The following is a 17,845-nucleotide window of genomic DNA, read 5'->3' on the forward strand; positions in this document are numbered from 1 at the left end:
TCTCAGGGTTGCCTCGAACTCACAACAGTACACCTACCTCTGCCTCTCAAGTGCTGGGATTAAAGGTATGTGCCACCACGTCCCACTTAGACGTTAAAATATATTTATAAATTATAAATATACTAATAAACAGATATTTATTTATTTATCTGAGAGGAGGAGGACAGTAGGGAGGAGAGGGAGGAGAGAGAGAAGAGAAAGAGAATGGGCACACCAGGGCCGCTGCAAATGACCTCCAGATGCTTACCCCACTACTTCAGCCTTTACGTGGGTTCTGGGGAATTGAATGGGGGGCATCAGTCTTTGCAAGCCTTTAACAGCTGAGCCATCTCTCCAGCCACTAGACTTTCTTTTGCATATGTGCGTGTGTGTGTACATGTAGTTGTATGTGTGTCCATATGTGTATCAGTGCACATGTGTGCATGAGCATGTGAAGGACAAAGGATAAACTTGAATATTATCTTTAGGGACAAACTTCGCCTCTTTTTATTTGCAAGGAGAGAGAGAGAGAGAGACTGGGTGTCCAGGGCCTCCAGCCACTGCAAATGAACTCCAGATGTGTGCACTACTTTGTCAGTCTGGGAGTACTGGGGAACGGAACCTTGGGTTGTTAGGCTTTGCAGGCAAGTGCCTTAACCACGGTGCCATCTCTCCAGCCCCTCCACCTTTTTTTTGTTGAGATAGAGTTTCTCATTGGCCTAGAGATCACCAGTTAGCTGAGACTGGCTAGTCAGTGAAGCCCAGGGATTCTTTTGTCTCTGCCTGTCCAGTGCTGGGATTATAGATAGACACCTACCACCCCCAGCATTTTATGTGGGCAGTAGGGATCAAACTCATGTTTTTTTTAAATAAAAAGAAAGCATCCTGCATGCTACCTACTGAGATATCTCTTCATTCCTTGCTTAGACTTTTTTTTAAAATTTTTTTTTATTATTTATTTATTTGAGAACTACAGACACAGAGAGAAAGACAGATAGAGGGAGAGAGAGAGAATGGACGCGCTAGGGCTTCCAGCCTCTGCAAACGAACTCCAGACACGTGCGCCCCCTTGTGCATCTGGCTAACGTGGGACCTGGGGAACCGAGCCTCGAAGCGGGGTCCTTAGGCTTCACAGGCAAGCGCTTAACCGCTAAGCCATCTCTCCAGCCCTGCTTAGACTTTTAACAAATATATTTATTTATTCGAGAGAGAAAGAGGCAGATAGAGAGAAGGAATGGGCACACCAGGGCCTCTAGCCACTGCAAATTAATTTGAGACATGTGCACCACCTTGTGCTTATGTGGGTATTGGGGAATTGAACCTGAGTCCTTAGGCTTCACAGGCAAGCACCTTAACTGCTGAGCCAGCTCTCCAGCCCCTGTTTAGACTTTTTGAAATATATTTTGTTTATTTATTTGAGAGACAGAAAGAGGCAGATAGAAAGAGAGAGGGAGAGAGAATGGGCATGCCAGGGCCTCTAGGCATTGCAAACAAACTCCAGATGCATGTGCCACCTCATGCATGTGGCTTACATGGGTACTGGGGAAATGAACCTGGGTTCTTAGACTTTGCAGGGAAGTGCCTTAAACACTAAGTTATCTCTCCAGCCCCCTATTTAAACCTTTTTGGGGTTTTATTTGTTGTTTGTTTGTTTTGTTTTATCAAGGTAGTTTCACTCTATCACAGGCTGACCTGGGTTTTATTTTTATTTTTATTTATTTATTTATTTTGGTTTTTCGAGGTAGGCTCTCACACTAGTCCAGGCTGACCTGGAATTTGCTATATAGTCTCAGGGTGGTCTCGAACTCTCAGCGATCCTCCTACCACTGCCTCCCAAGTGCTGGAATTAAAGGAGTGTGCCACCACGCCCGGCTAAACCTTTTAATGTTAAGATAGTAAGATTGGACTGGAGAGCTGGCTTAGCAGTTAAGGTGCTTGCCTGAGAAGCCTGAGGACCCAGGTTCGACTCCCCAGAACCCATGTAGGTCAGACATACAAGGTGGCACATGTGTATGGAATTCATTTGCATTGGCTAGAGGCCCTGGCATGCCAATTCTCTCTCTCTCATTAAAAAAGAAGAAGATAGTAAGATAGTATCCTTTTCATTTAAATTACCAGACTTTTTGTTGTTGTTTGAGGTAGGGTCTCTCTCTAGCCCAGGCTGACCTGAAATTTATTATGTCATCTCAGGCTGGCCTGGAACTCACAAAGATCCTCCTGCCTCTTGCTGGGAATAAAGGTGTGGTGCCACCACGCGAGTCCCAAGGATGTTTTGTTATGTTGAAACATTGTTGAATTTTAAAATTTTGTACTGGTGATCAACCCTAGGGCCCCATATATGCCATGCAAGAACTCTACCACTGAGGGACACCCCAACGCTCTGTACTTTTTATTTGAGCTACCTCGCCAACACTCCTTTTTATAAGAGCTACAGCCCTAATGCTCCTTCTCCTTTTTACTTGAGCTGCATCTACAGCACTCTTTTTCCTTTTTATTTTGAAACTGGGTCTCACCATGTTGCCTAAACTGGCCTTGAACTCACTCTGCTTCCCTAGCATACTTCTGAACTTTTAATCCTTCTTGCGTCTGCTTCCAAGTAGTGCCACCAAGCACATCTTGAATTTTATTAAATACCTGTATATCTGTTAGAACTGTTTTAGACTCATCACTATCATGGTGAATATTACTATTCTTCCTGTAGAGAATCATCCTTGAATTTATAACATAAACCCAAAATGATTGGCATATCTTATTATTTTAAACCAACACTGGTTTTGGTGAACCCTACTTTTACTATGGAAGTATTTCTGTCTGTGTCACCTGAAAAAAATTTACCTCTAACTTGGTGACATAATAACACTTCATTATTTTTCTTGTTTCCGTGTGTTGACAAGTCTCAGCTGGGCAGGTTTGTTTGGAGTCTGATGAGATCGCTGCTAAGCGCTAACTGAAGCTGCATACACTTGAAAGCCTGACTGTTTGCATCGCAGATGCTTGTGAACTTAGTAAATCCCTGTTTTCAGTTAGTACTTTCTGCCCTGCCACTTACCTCAGAATGCAGTGGTTTTAAGCAATGCAGTGATATATTATTCTGTTTATGGTTTTCTGGTTCACGAACTGAGGGGACCCAGACAGGGAGGTGGATCTCCTTTTCATGTGTTAGTAGCTTTCTCACTCACATGTGTAGCATGATTTACCTTGATGCACCCCACAGCTCTGTCTGAATGACTGTCTCTCACCACATGGTTTCTCATTCTGGGATTGCTACACTCCTTTTGTGACTCTTCCAAAAGCAAGAAGTAGAGACTGTCAGGTCAGTGATGGACCACACTTGGAATTAGTCCTAATTTTTTTTTTTCAAGGTAGGGTCTCACTATAGCTCAGGCTGACCTGGAATTCACTATGTAGTCTCAGAGTGGCCTCAAACTCATGGTGATCCTCCTGCCTCTGCCTTCCAAGTGCTGGGATTGAAGGCATGTGCTATTACGCCTGGCCTAAATATATATATATATATATATATATATATATATATATATATATATATATATATATATTTTTTTTTTAAGTAAGAATCAGGGCTGGGGAAATGCCTTAGCAGCTAATGTGCTTGTCTGCAAAGCCTAAGGACCCTGGTTCAGTTCCCCAGGACCCATGTAAGCCAGATGCACAAGGGGACACATGCGTATGGAGTTCATGTGGCTAGAGGCCCATTCTCTCTTTCTCTCTGTCTTAAATAAATAAATAAATATATATATATATATATTTTTTTTTTTAAAGTAAAAACCAGCAGTGTTTCACTGCCCTTAAGCATAAACTCATGGGAGGGGGAGTAGGGATTTGACTCAGCAATTAACGGCACATGCTTGCAAAACACCCTGTTCCGTTCCCAAGCAACCAGGTGAAGTAGCACCTAGACCTGTGACCGCAGCAGCAGCGGGAGGTGGATCAGAGTTCACAGGATGATCAGTCTGACGTTTGATTGCAGTCCGGCAGTCTACTTACAGTGACAAGAGAGCTGTCCTAAAGAGCGTGGAGCCAGACGTCTTGTCATTGTCCTTTGATCTCCACAGGCATGCTTAGTATGCCTGCCCATACACACACGTACACACACAATAAATAACCCTTTATTTAAAAAGAATAAACAGAGTGAAGAATATCCTTCATTTGTGCTACAACATAAAGCACATGCATGTGGTACAAGCCTACATTGTTTCATGCCAGTCCCAGTGATTCCTGAACCACAGAAATGGGTTGACAAGTTGTCTTTAAGATCAGAAAAATGAATGACTATGTAAGGACAAAAACAGGTGCTGAAAGTAATTTGGAAATGTGAATTTAGAGACGACTAAGCACTGGACATAGTCAAGCGTGTCCATTCCACCTTGGGCCAGCAATCCTGGATCAGGTGGGCTTGCAAACGGTGTGGTGTGAAGGCCAGCCCAGCCTGTACATGGCCAGAGGAAAAGCTGTCCTCTTGGTGGGGAAGCATGTCAGGTTGCAGAAGAGCATATGGCGTGGGAGATGTGTTGTCACCATCTTTGGGAAATGCAGTGTACCATGTGACCGTTAAGAATTACTTATTTTTGTTTCATTTATCAGTTCTCTGAATGCGTGTGCGTATGTGCTCTTGTCAGGAGAGGTGATCACAAATACGCTTGCTCAATCCAAGGGAATAAACGAAGACATAGAAGGCTTTTTGATGAGCATACCCTCTCCTTTTAGCTAAAGAACAGTGGAGGCTTCCCAGGCCATGTTTTTAAATTCCTATTAATTTGTTTAATGGCTATCTGAGCAGTAATCTGTAGATCAAAAGAACACACAACAGTAATCACATTTTATGTCTATGTGCATGACTCTCAAATACCTAATTTATGTGTGACTTATCTTTCAGAAGGAATGAATAAAAGCAACAGTTAATTGCATATATTGCTAAAATAATATTCAAGTAGATAATAATGAGGGGTTTTCATATTTTATGAAAACAAATTATTACAGGGTAGATCTAGTAATTTTCAGCTGTTGAGTCATGTCACTTAGGAAGTTACTTTATAATGTATTCTTATACAAAATGAACCTCTTATTTTTACTAATCTAGCCTATTTTTGTTTTCCAGATATTGTTTTGTGTTTGCTTTGGGATACCTCACAGTGTGCCAAATTACTAGAGTCTATATCTTTGATTATGGACAGTATTCTGCTGATTTTTCAGGGTAAGATCAAAACTTGATTTCAGTGGCCTATTAATCTCTTCTGCCGTAGTGATGAAAAGACAAATTATAGTTGCTTCTAGTAGTTCCAGTGAGAGGCTATTAAGCTTTTTAGTTGAAAATTTCTTTATGGTTTTAAAATTTCTTCATGCAATTGCTCTTTAATTGTACTATTTCCATTATAAAAATAACCTGTGCTTTTAAATTGCCTTATATGAAATTACTAAATATGTAACAGTTCAATTTCTTATGGCATTCTGATATTGAAAGCATTCTGTAATTCCTGTAGAAATGTCAGCACGCATTTTTAAGTATTGGAAGTCAGGTTCTCTTGACCACCTGTATTCCTTCATCCTGATTGGTTAGCCCTTCCTTCTTTTCTGTCTCCCTCCTTTCCTGTCTTTCTTCCAGCAAAATAGTAAAACTCACTTGCATCCGGACATGTTGGCACATGCCTTTAATCCCAGCACTGGGGAGGCAGAGGTTGGAGGATCGCCATGAGGTCGAGGCCACCCTGAGACTCCATAGTGAATTCTAGGTCAGCCTGGGCCAGAGTGAGACACTACCTCAAAAAATAAAAACCAAAAAAAAAAAAAGAAAAATCACTTGCTTTGTTCCTTCAAAGTGGGAGTTGGGGGTTATTCCACTGGATAGGTCTCCTTGTCCCGTAACAAAAGTGGGAGAACATTAGATCAATGCAGTAGGAGCCCTTAGATCTCACTCACTCCCCTCTTTCTAAAGAGATGTGTTAACACATTAGACATTGGACCCAGGTGGCCAATTGAAGATTTTACCTCATTATACTCTTGACATCAGGCCTGACAGTTTTTCCCACTGGACAAGAGGGATGTATCTTGGTGAATATCTTGAGTCCTCTGAACAGGATTTAAATGAACAATACCTCCAATTTAAGGATAAATAAGTTATTTAAAAAAAAAAACCTGAACTCTGGAAACAGTGTAATATAAATAGGCCAAATTTATATGAGAATCACTCCCATAAAAATTAGAATTTTAGGTCTGGAGAGATGGCTTAGCAGTTAAGGTGCTTACCTGCAATTCCTAAGGATCCAGGTTCAATTCCCCAGTACCCACGTAAGCCAGATGCACAAGGTGGCACAAGCATCTGGAGTTCATTTGCAGTGGCTGAAGGGCCTGGTGCACCTATTCTCTCTCTCTCTTTCAAATAAATAAACAAAATGTTTTTAAAATAATAAGAATTTTAAACAGATAAAATATCTTTTCCTCCCTAATGAGATTAAAATGGATTTTATTATGCAGTGTGTTGAATATTTAAGCTTGGATTAAAGAAGTTTCATTGAAAGCCACAAACATAACCAAGCCAAACTAAGAGAGATGAAATATACTAAAACAAAACAAAAACCGATTTAATTGTTAGCAGTGTGTAGAGTGGAATTGAGGTATATTCCTGGAATGCCAGAAGGAGAACAGACTTGCAAACCCAGCATACCTTAGTAAGTATTCTCAATACTATACTTTCAGGGATCATTCTTATTGTTTATAGGTATTCTTGAAGAAAACAAGTTATTGAACAAAATCAATACATACTGGGCCACTGTGAAAATCTGTAGTGAATTGGAGGAAGTGGCTCCAGTCACATAGTGTCATCCCAGAGTGACAAAGTTGGTCACTAACTGTGAATGTTCAAAAACATCATAACACACACACACACGTTTAATCCCAGCACTTGGGAGACTGAGATAGGAGAATCGTGTGAGTTCAAGGCCAGCCCATGGCTACAGAGTGAGGCAGTATCTGCTGGAGTGAGACTCTGCTTCAAAAAAATAAAAATAAAAGCATCACAATTGGTAGAAAACACAGTCATCCTGAGAAGAGCCACCGTGTTGAGATTGTTCGTCATGCATACCCTAGTTGAGTGTCAGTAAGCTGCTTACTGAACCAGTAAACAACACGGATGGAAAACCTGAGCAGGGGCTGGAGAGATGGCTTAGCAGTTAAGCGCTTGCCTGTGAAGCCTAAGGACCCTGGTTTGAGGCTCAATTCCCCAGAACCCACATAAGCCAGATACACAAGGTGGTGCATGTATCTGGAGTTCATTTGCAGTGGCTCAAGGCCCTGCTGCACCCATTCTCTGTCTCTCCCCCATACCCATCCCTCTCCCTCCCTCCCTCCCTTTCTCTCTCTCTCTCTCTCTCTCTCTCTCAAAAAAGAGGTCTAGGGCTTGGGATGGCACAAGCCCTAGGGCAGAAGGCTGTGCTATCAGAGAGAGAAATACATTTAGTATAAAATCAAAAGAAAAATAATACTCTCAAGTAATTTAGTTTATAACTTTTGATAACAGAAATGTTATCATTACCAACTAAAAGTTCACTGCACTGCACCGTGGAGAGTTGTCACATTGAGCTGGTGACCAGGACTCTGCTCCTCTGTCTGGAGGCGCTGAGTCACCAAGGGGCTGAAGCCATGGGCCTGCAGTCCATTCTCGTTCCAGGTTTCTCTACTTTATATTTTATGACTCCATGCAATACTCCATTTAAAAATATCTTGCTTTATTTTTCTAAACCACAAGCTATAAAAAAATAAGCATAATGAAATTGAACTGATTATATAACCATGTGGGTTGGTGCTGGTACAAATCTGTCTGGCCAATCTTTGTGGGACCTTTACAATTCTCCTTCAGTTTGAGCGTAGTCGCTAGCTTTTTTATATCCTACATCTAAACTTCCAAACTCTTGTCACCCTAGTCCCTTCTAACATCTCTCTGTGCTAGCTAGAGATTAGTTCACTGCTGTTAAAACAACCATATCATTTCAATGGCTTAACCTTAAAGTGTATTTCTCATTCCTTCTATCGTCCACTCAGGAGGAAGTCTCTGTGCCACAGGCATTGAGGGAACAGTTGTCCTTCCTTTCTGTTGCTCTATTCTGTCAGTGTCTCTAGAATCTTCTTGATGAAGTTGATTGGGATGGGGTGGAGTTCATGAGTCAGAGCAGAGAGAGAGCATGTCTGCTCTTCACTTTTGCTCACATGGACCTAAAAACTAAGTTTATATTAAGTGCTTATTGCTTCTCGGCCTTTTGGCTAAGATCAAGTGTATGAAGTACTTAATGGATTAAGGAAAAAAAGTTTCATATGATATCACTTTAGCAGTATTTTATTGAAATGTATAACTTCATTTGAGTATTTAAATCTAATTTTAAGTGTTTATGTAGAAGAAAAATGTGTGGCTTTTGTGGGGGGGACAACCTATTTATAATACAGTTTAGAGTACAGATTTTGGGGGGTGAAGGGGCTTGAGGTAGGGTCTCACTGTAACTCAGGCTGACCTGGAATTCACTATGTAGCCTCAGGGTGGTCTCAAACTCACGGTGATCCTCCTACCTCTGCCTCCTGAGTGCTGGGATTAAAGGCATGTGCCACCACGCCTGGCCAGATTTTTTTAATTGTTATTTATTTGAGAGAGAGAGAGAGAGAGAGAGAGAGAATGGACATGTCAGGGCCTCCAGCCACTGAAAGCGAACTCCAGATGCATTCGCCACCTTGTGCATCTGGTTTACACGGGTCCTGATGAATTGCACCTGGGTCCTTTGACTTTGTAGGTGAGCACCTTAACCACTAAGCCATCTCTCCAGCCCTCGAATACCATTTTTAATCCATTTGGAGGAAGCATTCAACTGTACTCAATGACCTGGCAGAGATTAGATGCAAAGCCTCATGAAGAGCTCTCTCGTTTTAAAAATGTTCCCAGGAGGGCTGGTGAAATGGCTTAGCAGTTAAGGCATTTGCCTGCGAAGCCTAAGGACCCTGGTTCGATTCCCCAGGACCCACATAAGCCAGATGTACAAGGTGATGCTTGAGTCTGGAGTTTGTTTGCAAAGGCTGAAGGTCCCTGGTGTGCCCTTTCTTTCTCTTGCTATTTATCTTTCATCCATCTATCTGTCATCTGCCTCTTTCTCTCTCTGAAATAAAAATAATTTAAAAAAATTAAAAAATGTCCCCAGGAGACCTGCTCCTGATAATGAAGCCCTGTGGTTCTGGGAGCCCTTGAGTGTTACAACACAGAGGCAGAGAGGTCCCCTCGTGATCCTAGTTAGAGCCAATGCCGTTGTTTTTCAGGAGGTCGGATGTCTGATGAAGGGAGAATTTAGGAAGTGGCTTATCCTTCGTGCTTGGCCCTCGCATGCTTTGAGCTAGAAACCATAAGAAGGGAAGCCCAGGTTCTTGTTCAGGAGACAACTAGAAGTTCGTTTTGAATGAGAGAAGTTTATCCACATCAGCAGTGGAAAGGCTTTGTGTGTGTACATAAACAGTGCTAGATTCAGGGTGTCACACAAATGTGGAGTAGAGGGCCTGGAAAGACGGCTTAGCGGTTAAGGCCCTTGCCTGCCCAGCTAAAGGACCTGGGTTCCCCACGTAAGGCAGATGCATGAGGTGCCATATGCGTCTGGAGTTGATTTGCTGGCTAGAGGTCCTGGTGCGCCCATTCTCTACCCCTCCTCTCTCAAATAAATAAATGAATTTTTTTTTAATGTTGAGTAGATTCAAGGGACAATTGTTTGAATAGAAGTTTCTATTTGCAGAAAATAGAAAGCTACTGAAGTTAGTTCTCACGTTAGCTTTATAAAATTGATAAAACGATTAAGTAATGTTCTTTTATCTCAATAATTGTTGGAAAATCTAATTAAAAAGGGATCCTATTTTAAAAGCAATGACAATAATGAAATATCTAGAAATGTGCCCCTCCAAAAAATGGTCAGGACCTCTATATAGAATTGTCAAACATAACTGTGGGATATGGAGAGTATCTTGAGAAATAGCATGCTTGTTTTGGATAGTAAGATTTGAGATTGTACAGATGGTAAGTCTCCTCAGGTTAACCTGTTAGCATAATGTAGTTAAGGTTTGAGTCTTGAGGGAAGCAGGATACATTGATTGAAAGTTGGTCTAGAGAAGTCAATGTAGTGGTGCAGGTCAGTAATCCTGGGATTCAGGAGGATCGCATATTCAAGGACAAGCTTGTTCCATGTAGCAATGACTCAAATCCTGTCTCAAAAAGCCAAGCCCAAACAAAACAGAACAAAACAAAACGAATAAACATCTGAGAGTGGTGAATCAGTACAGAACACACTGCTGTCTGTGAAAGCATGATTTCTAAATATTATGGGACTGACAAGCTCAGGAAGTCATGATGGAGAACCTAGAAACAGAGACATGCAGACACAAAATGTAGAAAACAAACAAACAAACAAACAAAGCAGGGGGCATGCTGGGCATGGTGGCTCATGCCTTTGATCCCAGCACTCGGAAGGCAGAGGTAGGAGGATCACCGTGAGTTCAAGGCCACCCTGACTCCATAGTGAATTCCAGATCAGCCTGGGCTAGAGTGAGACCCTACCTCAAAAAACAACAACAAAAACACATGGGGCTGGGGATAGAGGTGAAGCTCTCGCCACCCACGTATGAGCACCTGAGTTCATATCCACTGACCTGGTGTAAGAGCTTGGAGATGGTGGATTTCTATCCTTCCAGTGTCCCCATATAGCAAGGTAAGAAGCAAAGACAGGAGACGCTCCTAGAAGATCGTGGAGCAGCTAACAACTGTCTGAAAGTGGAAGGCAAAAACTGACCTCCAAAAGTTGTCCTCGGACCTCTACACGGGCACCTTGGCACACATGCGTGCCCCCTGAGCACATACACCACCTGGAAAGTCAAATTAGAAAAGGAAGAAAAGTGCAGAGTATCAATGCTGGGTTGTAAATCAGGGGTGGGAGGGTAGCCTGCTCCGCTCCTCAGTAATGTATGCAGTAATCGTCTAAAGAATAAGAAAGTTTGGGAAAAGAGAATAGCCAATGCCTGCCTCAGTTGTGGGTAAGTTACAGAATATTTTTCTGATTAGAAATGGTTTTGGATTTTTGTGCTGCCAAAAGATATTGCTTAGTATGATCGCCAGAAAAAATAGATATACATATGTGTAGAATAATGTTAGCGACAGGTGCCGGGTGACCGTTGTGCTGCTGGCTGAGGCCTGTGGGGCATGGGATGCACTTTGCTGGAAGCTTTGCAGGTGACAATTCTTTTAAGCATTGAGCAATAATAGCCGTGGTCCAGAAGCTGCAGGTGTGATTGTCATCTTTTGTCACTCTGTCTTCAGAAGCTCTACTGAAGCTGTATTCAAGTCCAGAGTCTAATTTTAGACATGTTTTTGTGCTCTGTGAAATGAGTCACGATGGTCTCTTGCTGCTTTTTATACCCCTCCTCTCACTCACATTGTGCCCAGTCACTGTGTGTAAACAGGGGATGTCAGTTATTCAGCCGCCTTCAGACCTTCAGTTCCACTTTCCGGGCTCTGTGTTGTGGGAGTGGCTCCCAGCCCTTGACCTACACTTGTCTATAGGAAGCATACTGTCTATAGCTGCTGATGTTGGGGTTTAAGTCACCACGAGCCAGCAGATGTGGAGCGGCTGGCGATCAGGGCTGTCCGCTCCTCGCCCTGCCTGGTCTCTGAATGTAAGTGTATTCACAAAGCAGCGTGGCAGAAGTCTGCTCAGGTGCCCGGCGGCCACGCGGCCTGGCCCCCGCCCTTTCTTCATCGGTTTTCTTACCTCTTCGTTGCCTGTCCACACCCCTACTGTCAAAAGCCCAGGCATGAGATGTGGGCTGGAGAGATGGCTTAGCGGTTGAGCGCTTGCCTGTGAAGCCTAAGGACCCCAGTTCGAGGCTCGGTTCCCCAGGTCCCACGTTAGCCAGATACACAAGGGGGCGCACGTGTCTGGAGTTCGTTTGCAGAGGCTGGAGGCCCTGGCACACCCATTCTCTCTCTCTCCCTCTATCTGTCTTTCTCTCTGTGTCTGTTGCTCTCAAATAAATAAATAAATAAATAAATAAATAAATAAATAAAAATATTTAAAAAAAAAAAAGGTGTGTGCCACCACACCCAGTTTAAAAAAAAAAAAAAAAAAAAAGCCCAGGCATGAGATGTGGGCTGGAGAGATGGCTTAGCGGTTAAGCTCTTGGCCTGTGAAGCCTAAGGACCCCGGTTCGAGGCTCCATTCCCCAGGACCCACGTTAGCCAGATGCATGAGGGGGCGCACGCATCTGGAGTTCATTTGCAGTGGCTGGAGGCCCTGGTGTGCCCATTCTCTCTCCTTCTCTATCTGCCTCTTTCTCTCTCTGTCACTCTCAAAAAAAAAAAAAAAAAAAAGACCAGGCATGAGATGTTTCCCCCTCAGCTTTCTGTTTGAGATTTCTTCCATCTCTACATATTTCTCCCAAACCTCACATGTCAGTTGACACTCATTAATAGTTCATGGACGTTAGATCCACAGAGAATGCCAAAACTGCACATAGTTCCAACACTCAATAGGACACATTCTAACAGGTGTTGCTATGATGAGGTTTCACATTCACTTAAAGAAGTGCTTAGCAGCTCTCTCTTGCATCCCCAAGCAGGACTGTTGCACCCTGGAGCCATTTCCAGGTAAAATAAGGCTTACTCGGGCACGAGCCCAGTGGTACCGTGGCAGTCGATCTGAAACCCCAGAAGGTTATTAAAGGACGAGTGGATGGTGGTACACACAGCGTGCTGACAGAAGAACGCCTCGTGCACGCCTTTCATCCCAGCACCCGGGAGGCAGAGCTAGGAGGATCGCCGTGAGTTCGAGGCCACCCTGAGACTACATAGTGGATTCTAGGTCAGCCTGGGCCAGAGTGAGGCCCTACCTCAAAAAAAAAAAAAAGCGTCGTGACCCAGATGGATCAGAATGGAATCCTACAAGAGTTTCTCATGCTTCTCACAGCACCACACTACTTAAAACATAGAAATTCTTAATTTTGGAACTTTCCATTTAATATTTTCGGACCCTGGTTAACTACAGGTGAACCACAGAAAGCACACCCAGAGTACTAAGGATCACTATACTTACACACCTGCATGTTTCCTGGTCTGGGCAGAGAGAACCTTCAGAAAGTGCACTTCCTGATCAGCTGTTGTTCCCTTCAAGGCCTCATGCTCTGACACAGGCCCAGGGTTCATCAGAGGACGGTGTGAATGTGAGAAGGGGCTTACCTCTAAGCAACACTGTTGAGTCCTGCGTTGAGGTAGATACTGGTGACAGTGCACTTTGTTCTAGCTCCCGCCATGGCATTGTCATCCCACTTTATTAGGTGACCATTGCTTTTGAGAAAGGTTAGACACATCCCCTTTCCACCACAGTAGGTGGTGGGTGGAGTCAGGATTTGTGACTTTTGATCTGCATGCCCAGCAGCCCATTCCCACCTCTTGTCCAAGCATTTTACTCGAAACACGCCCAACAGTGGACTCCTGGCTCCCTTCCCTGCTTCTCCCCATGCCTTCCCAAGAGACCCCATCTTTGTAGTTAGTTACCCTGGTCAGAAACCGTGTTGGCATCAGGTCCCAAACCCTGCATTTTCCTTCTCAGGGAGCCCCATCTTTGTAGTTAGTTATCCCAGCCAGAAACTGGCAGCATCAGGTCTTAACCCCTGCATCAGATACATTGTCAGTGGTCGTGAAGCGCTTTACCTTCAAACACACCTGGAATGGACTTCAATCTGCCTGTACCGGGCCCCCATTCTGGCCCACCTTCTCTCCTGCCTGTCTCACCTGCTTCCTTGTCCCCACCCCAGCACATCTTTTCTCGGCCCAGACTTGGGATGTCTCCACTGAAACCTGGATCGCATCTGTGCTAGCTCCACTCCTCCACCCCTCACCCTACTCCATGTTCCTGTGCAACACTTGGCAGCACCTGGTATATTGCAGATCTATCTGTTTGTCCGTCCATCAATTCCTGTGACTCCAAGGGCTTAGCTCATTGCCACAGCATCTCCAGCACCTAGAACGCAGTGTGATGCTTGTGGGTGCTCAATGAACCACTTGTTCTCTAGTGAGAGTCAGTGAATCGAGTGAGTGCATGATTCACACCATGGCCTTTCCTGGGATCTTATCTCACAGTAATCTCTGGTTCACCGGAAGGGTTTATTTGGTTTCTATGGTTCTTGTGTACTTAAAGGTGGCTGAATGTAGGGACCTAACAGCTTGCCTCTGTTCTTAGGTAACTTATGTCCCACTGGTAGGTAGGTGCTTGTAGCTACTCTGTGGCATCAGTGTACAAACATCATTTGAGTTTAGTCATAGCTGTCTCAGAGAGATGGAGCATTGCAGAAAATAATGTGCACATTAAGCCGTCCTTCTCTAGTAATGTTCAACTGCTATTGAGTTTTACTTTGGGATAAAACCAAATGTTTCTATTCTTGTTCTTTGTAAAAAAGAAAAAAGTGTAGTTTTTAAACTTTCTCATCCTTTTCAAAGTCAGAAAGTCTAGAGGTTTTTTAAAATATATTTTATTTATTTATTTTATTTGAGAGAAAGAGGAAGAGAGAGAGAGAGAGAATAGGTGTACCAGAGCCTCCAGCCCAGATGCATGCGCCCCCTTGTGCATCTGGCTTACGTGGGTCCTAGGAAATCGAACCAGGATCCTTTGATTTTGTAGGCAGACACCTTACCCACTAAGCCATCTCTCCAGCCCTAGAGTTGTTTTTTAACTTCTCTGCTTTAGAGGAGGATCTGTTGTAGAAGGTGAACCGTCTGTCAGTATTTACTAGGCGCCCCTGGAAGTTTCATGGGAGGAAGTTTGTAATAGTCCCATCCACAGCAGCACACAGAAGGAAGAGGCAGTCCCTCTGAGGTCCTGGCCCCTCGGGGGTTCCCACACCTGTACACCTGCCCTTGTTCCCAACCCCCAGCCTCCCTGGGAAACAGGAGGTTCTCTGATACCCTTGGCCAGCTCTCTCGGACTTTTCTCAGCCTGGGAAGGGGTGAGGTATTGGGAGTGTCATTGGATACTAAGTCAACAGAGTTGAGAAGTGTGAATAAAGGTGAAGTGAAGTCAGCGTGCGTCACACTCACTAACCTGAAACTGGTGTTTCTGAACAAAAGACTCTGTTGAGAAAGCACGAATGGCCAGGCTGGTTTCCCGGGCTTGTAAAGTGGCCCTGACCTAGCGGTCACTGCTCCCGGAGGCACCGTACTCTGTGTTGGGCACGTCATCATCTGTGTTCTCTTCTAGCTGTTTTTAATCGGTTCATCTGTTTGAGCTTTCCTCGTGATTTTCTCTTGTCTTCACGTCAAGCATACGGCTTTCCCCTTTGTAACGGTGTGTCTTCTGTCATTCCAGTTTCATTTACTATGCCCTGGGGACAGTTTAGGCCAGGGGAGGTAGAACTGCTACCTGTTGAAAACCACAGGGACTATATGGGGGTGATGGTCCCCAGGAAACAGCCACAAAATCGTGGGACTCTGAATAGGCATCACATGCTGGGTTCCAAAGGTACAAAGATAAATAAGGCAGTGTTCTTGCCGTTGAACAGCTCATAGTTTTTAGTGGTGGCAGAAAAGTGAACAGTCACAGCACGATGAATATTTTCAGGGATGAGATTGGACACATGGAAGGAGTTACAGATTTTGACTGCACACCTAGCAAATTCAGTCTACTTGATATTTCAATAAACAGTACAGTGACATAGTATCAGGTGAGCAAGACTGTTAGTTCCTTGCTTCATAGGCCTTCTAAAACAAGCCACTGGAGTTTAATAAATAAGTAAGCTAGGAGTACTGAAGCACCCAGAGGGCTGGGATGCTATGTGAAGTGTGTGCATATATGCCAGCATGTTTGGGCAGAGAGGAACCCTTGAGTCGCAGTTGTCCAGTAGATCTTTGGACAGGTGGCTTTTAGGCTCTGGCTTGAAGAACTGCCCAATGGAGGGAGGAGCACTGGGCGATTCAGAGCTCCGGGATCTGTGCCCGTCCTGCTTTGAGGCTCTGCTAGGTTGCCTAGCTCTTGAGATCAGCCCCGTGCTTACATGCGTTCCATTCCGAGCCCAGCCCGTGGTCCCCAGAGGCCCTGTGTCCTTCGTGTCTAATGACTTAGGAGCTGCACAAGGACACGGCAAGCATGCACTTACATTCTTGAACATCTTGCCTGCCATAGCTCAAGTTTGCCATGTCACCAAATTGATATAAATGTAGTGACTGATATGAGTTCTTTTAATTGCAGATGCATAGGGATTAGAGCTTGGGAGGATCTCATAATCCATTCCAAGGAGAATCAGGCAGGGTGAGAACAATGGCTCTTCCCTCCAGGGAGATGGAAATTGTGGGTTATTTCTAGAATCCTCAAGGGCATGGAGGAAGCCTTGAAAGGCAGAATAGAATAGTAGGCAACCAGTGTTCAGGGTAACCTAAGGGATTAGGCAGATTGAGGAATGACTTTCTGGGAATGAGAGGTTTAACTGTCAGAAGTGGCATTTCAAGGGAACCAAAAGAAAATTTTCCCAGAAGTACCAAAAATTTAAGAACAGCAGTCATCTGACCTTGCCCCTTGAAGTCTTGAGTTCTCAAGGGCATGTCTATGAATATGCTTTCCAAGGGTGAAATGTAGAAAACAAACCCTTGTTTCCACTGTATGTTGGCACCGTGAGAAATCATCTGCTTTCTTGACACTTTGAGGGGCACCAGTGTTTGGGCAAAGGCATCAGCTCTACTTTGAGCAGCATGGATGATGGAAAAGTCTTATCTGGGTAGCTTGAGCCTTGGCCCTTCCTGACCTGCCATCCCTGCCACTGGCTGCCTAGTGGGAGTGTCCTGTGTGTGCCTCTGTGGGCAAGGGTGCAGGGAGGTGCCTGGGGCTTCCAGCAGGCAAAGCACACAGGCTGCCCCTTGGTGAATGTAACTTCCAGCTTTGATCACAGTTTCGGTGAGCTGCAGAACCTGGAGTTACTTACCGTTCATTGGAGTCTATGTTGTAGTTACTTTCTTATTGCTGGGACAGACCACCTGACCAAAAGCAGCAGATGGGAGAAACTGTGTTTTGTTTTTGGTTTTGTTTTGCTTATAGTCTCCAGGGGAAGCCCCATGATGGCAAGGGAAAGTATAGCATAAGCAGAGGCTGGGCAGCACCTCTGCCACAGCAGGTGGAGAGCAGCTGCAGAAGCGTGAGCCAAAGTCTGATGAGGGGGAGCTGGCAATCCCATCACTAGACCCACCCCCAGAAATACACCTGTGGCAAGCCTCCACCTCTGAGATTACCATCATCTGGGGACCAAGCGTTCAGAACACATGAGTTTTTGCGGGGAGGCAGTTTTAAAAATATTTTTATATTTATTTATTATTTGAGAGAGATTGAGATAGAAAGAGAGAGCAAGAAAGAATGGGCATGCCAGGGCCTCCAGCCTCTGCAGATGAACTCCAGATGCATGCACCACCTTGTGCATCTGGCTTATGTGGGTCCTGGGGAACCAAGCCCAGGTCCTAAGGCTTTGTAGGCAAGCACTTTAACTGCTAAGCCACCTCTCCAGCCCTGTGGGGGGCATCTTATTCAAACATTCCGCCTTGGCCCCCATAAGCTCACAACCATGCATGCTATAAAATGCAACATGTTCAGTCCAACTTTAAAAGTCTCCCAAGGTTCTTATCTGTCTCAGCACTGTTCAGATATCCCCGTAGTCCAAGGTCTCTTGACTGTGAGCCCATAAAACCAAAAATACACAACGGCACACGGTAAACAGTCACACTGCAAATGATGGTGTTGCAAGGGAAGACTGAATGAATGCAAGATCTGAAACAGGCAGGGAAACACCAAATCCTGAAGTGCTGTGTGTGTTTGGG

General features: G+C 44.3%; 1 protein-coding gene across 6 annotated transcripts in view; it reads left to right on the forward strand.

Annotated features, from left to right (window-relative positions):
- Mboat2 (membrane bound O-acyltransferase domain containing 2) overlaps nt 1-17,845 on the forward strand; it is a 179,247-nt gene that overhangs the window by 127,286 nt on the left and 34,116 nt on the right. For 4 of the 6 annotated variants that reach the window (XM_004660061.2, XM_045137479.1, XM_045137477.1 and 1 more), the window contains one exon: nt 5,093-5,188. The exons of the other annotated variants lie outside the window; for them this stretch is intronic. In XM_004660061.2, coding sequence (XP_004660118.2) covers nt 5,093-5,188 — 96 coding nt within the window. The remainder of the gene's footprint in view (nt 1-5,092; nt 5,189-17,845) is intronic. 6 annotated transcript variants of the gene reach the window in all.

Source organism: Jaculus jaculus, chromosome 18 (assembly GCF_020740685.1).
Source record: "Jaculus jaculus isolate mJacJac1 chromosome 18, mJacJac1.mat.Y.cur, whole genome shotgun sequence".
Taxonomy (NCBI): domain Eukaryota; kingdom Metazoa; phylum Chordata; class Mammalia; order Rodentia; family Dipodidae; genus Jaculus; species Jaculus jaculus.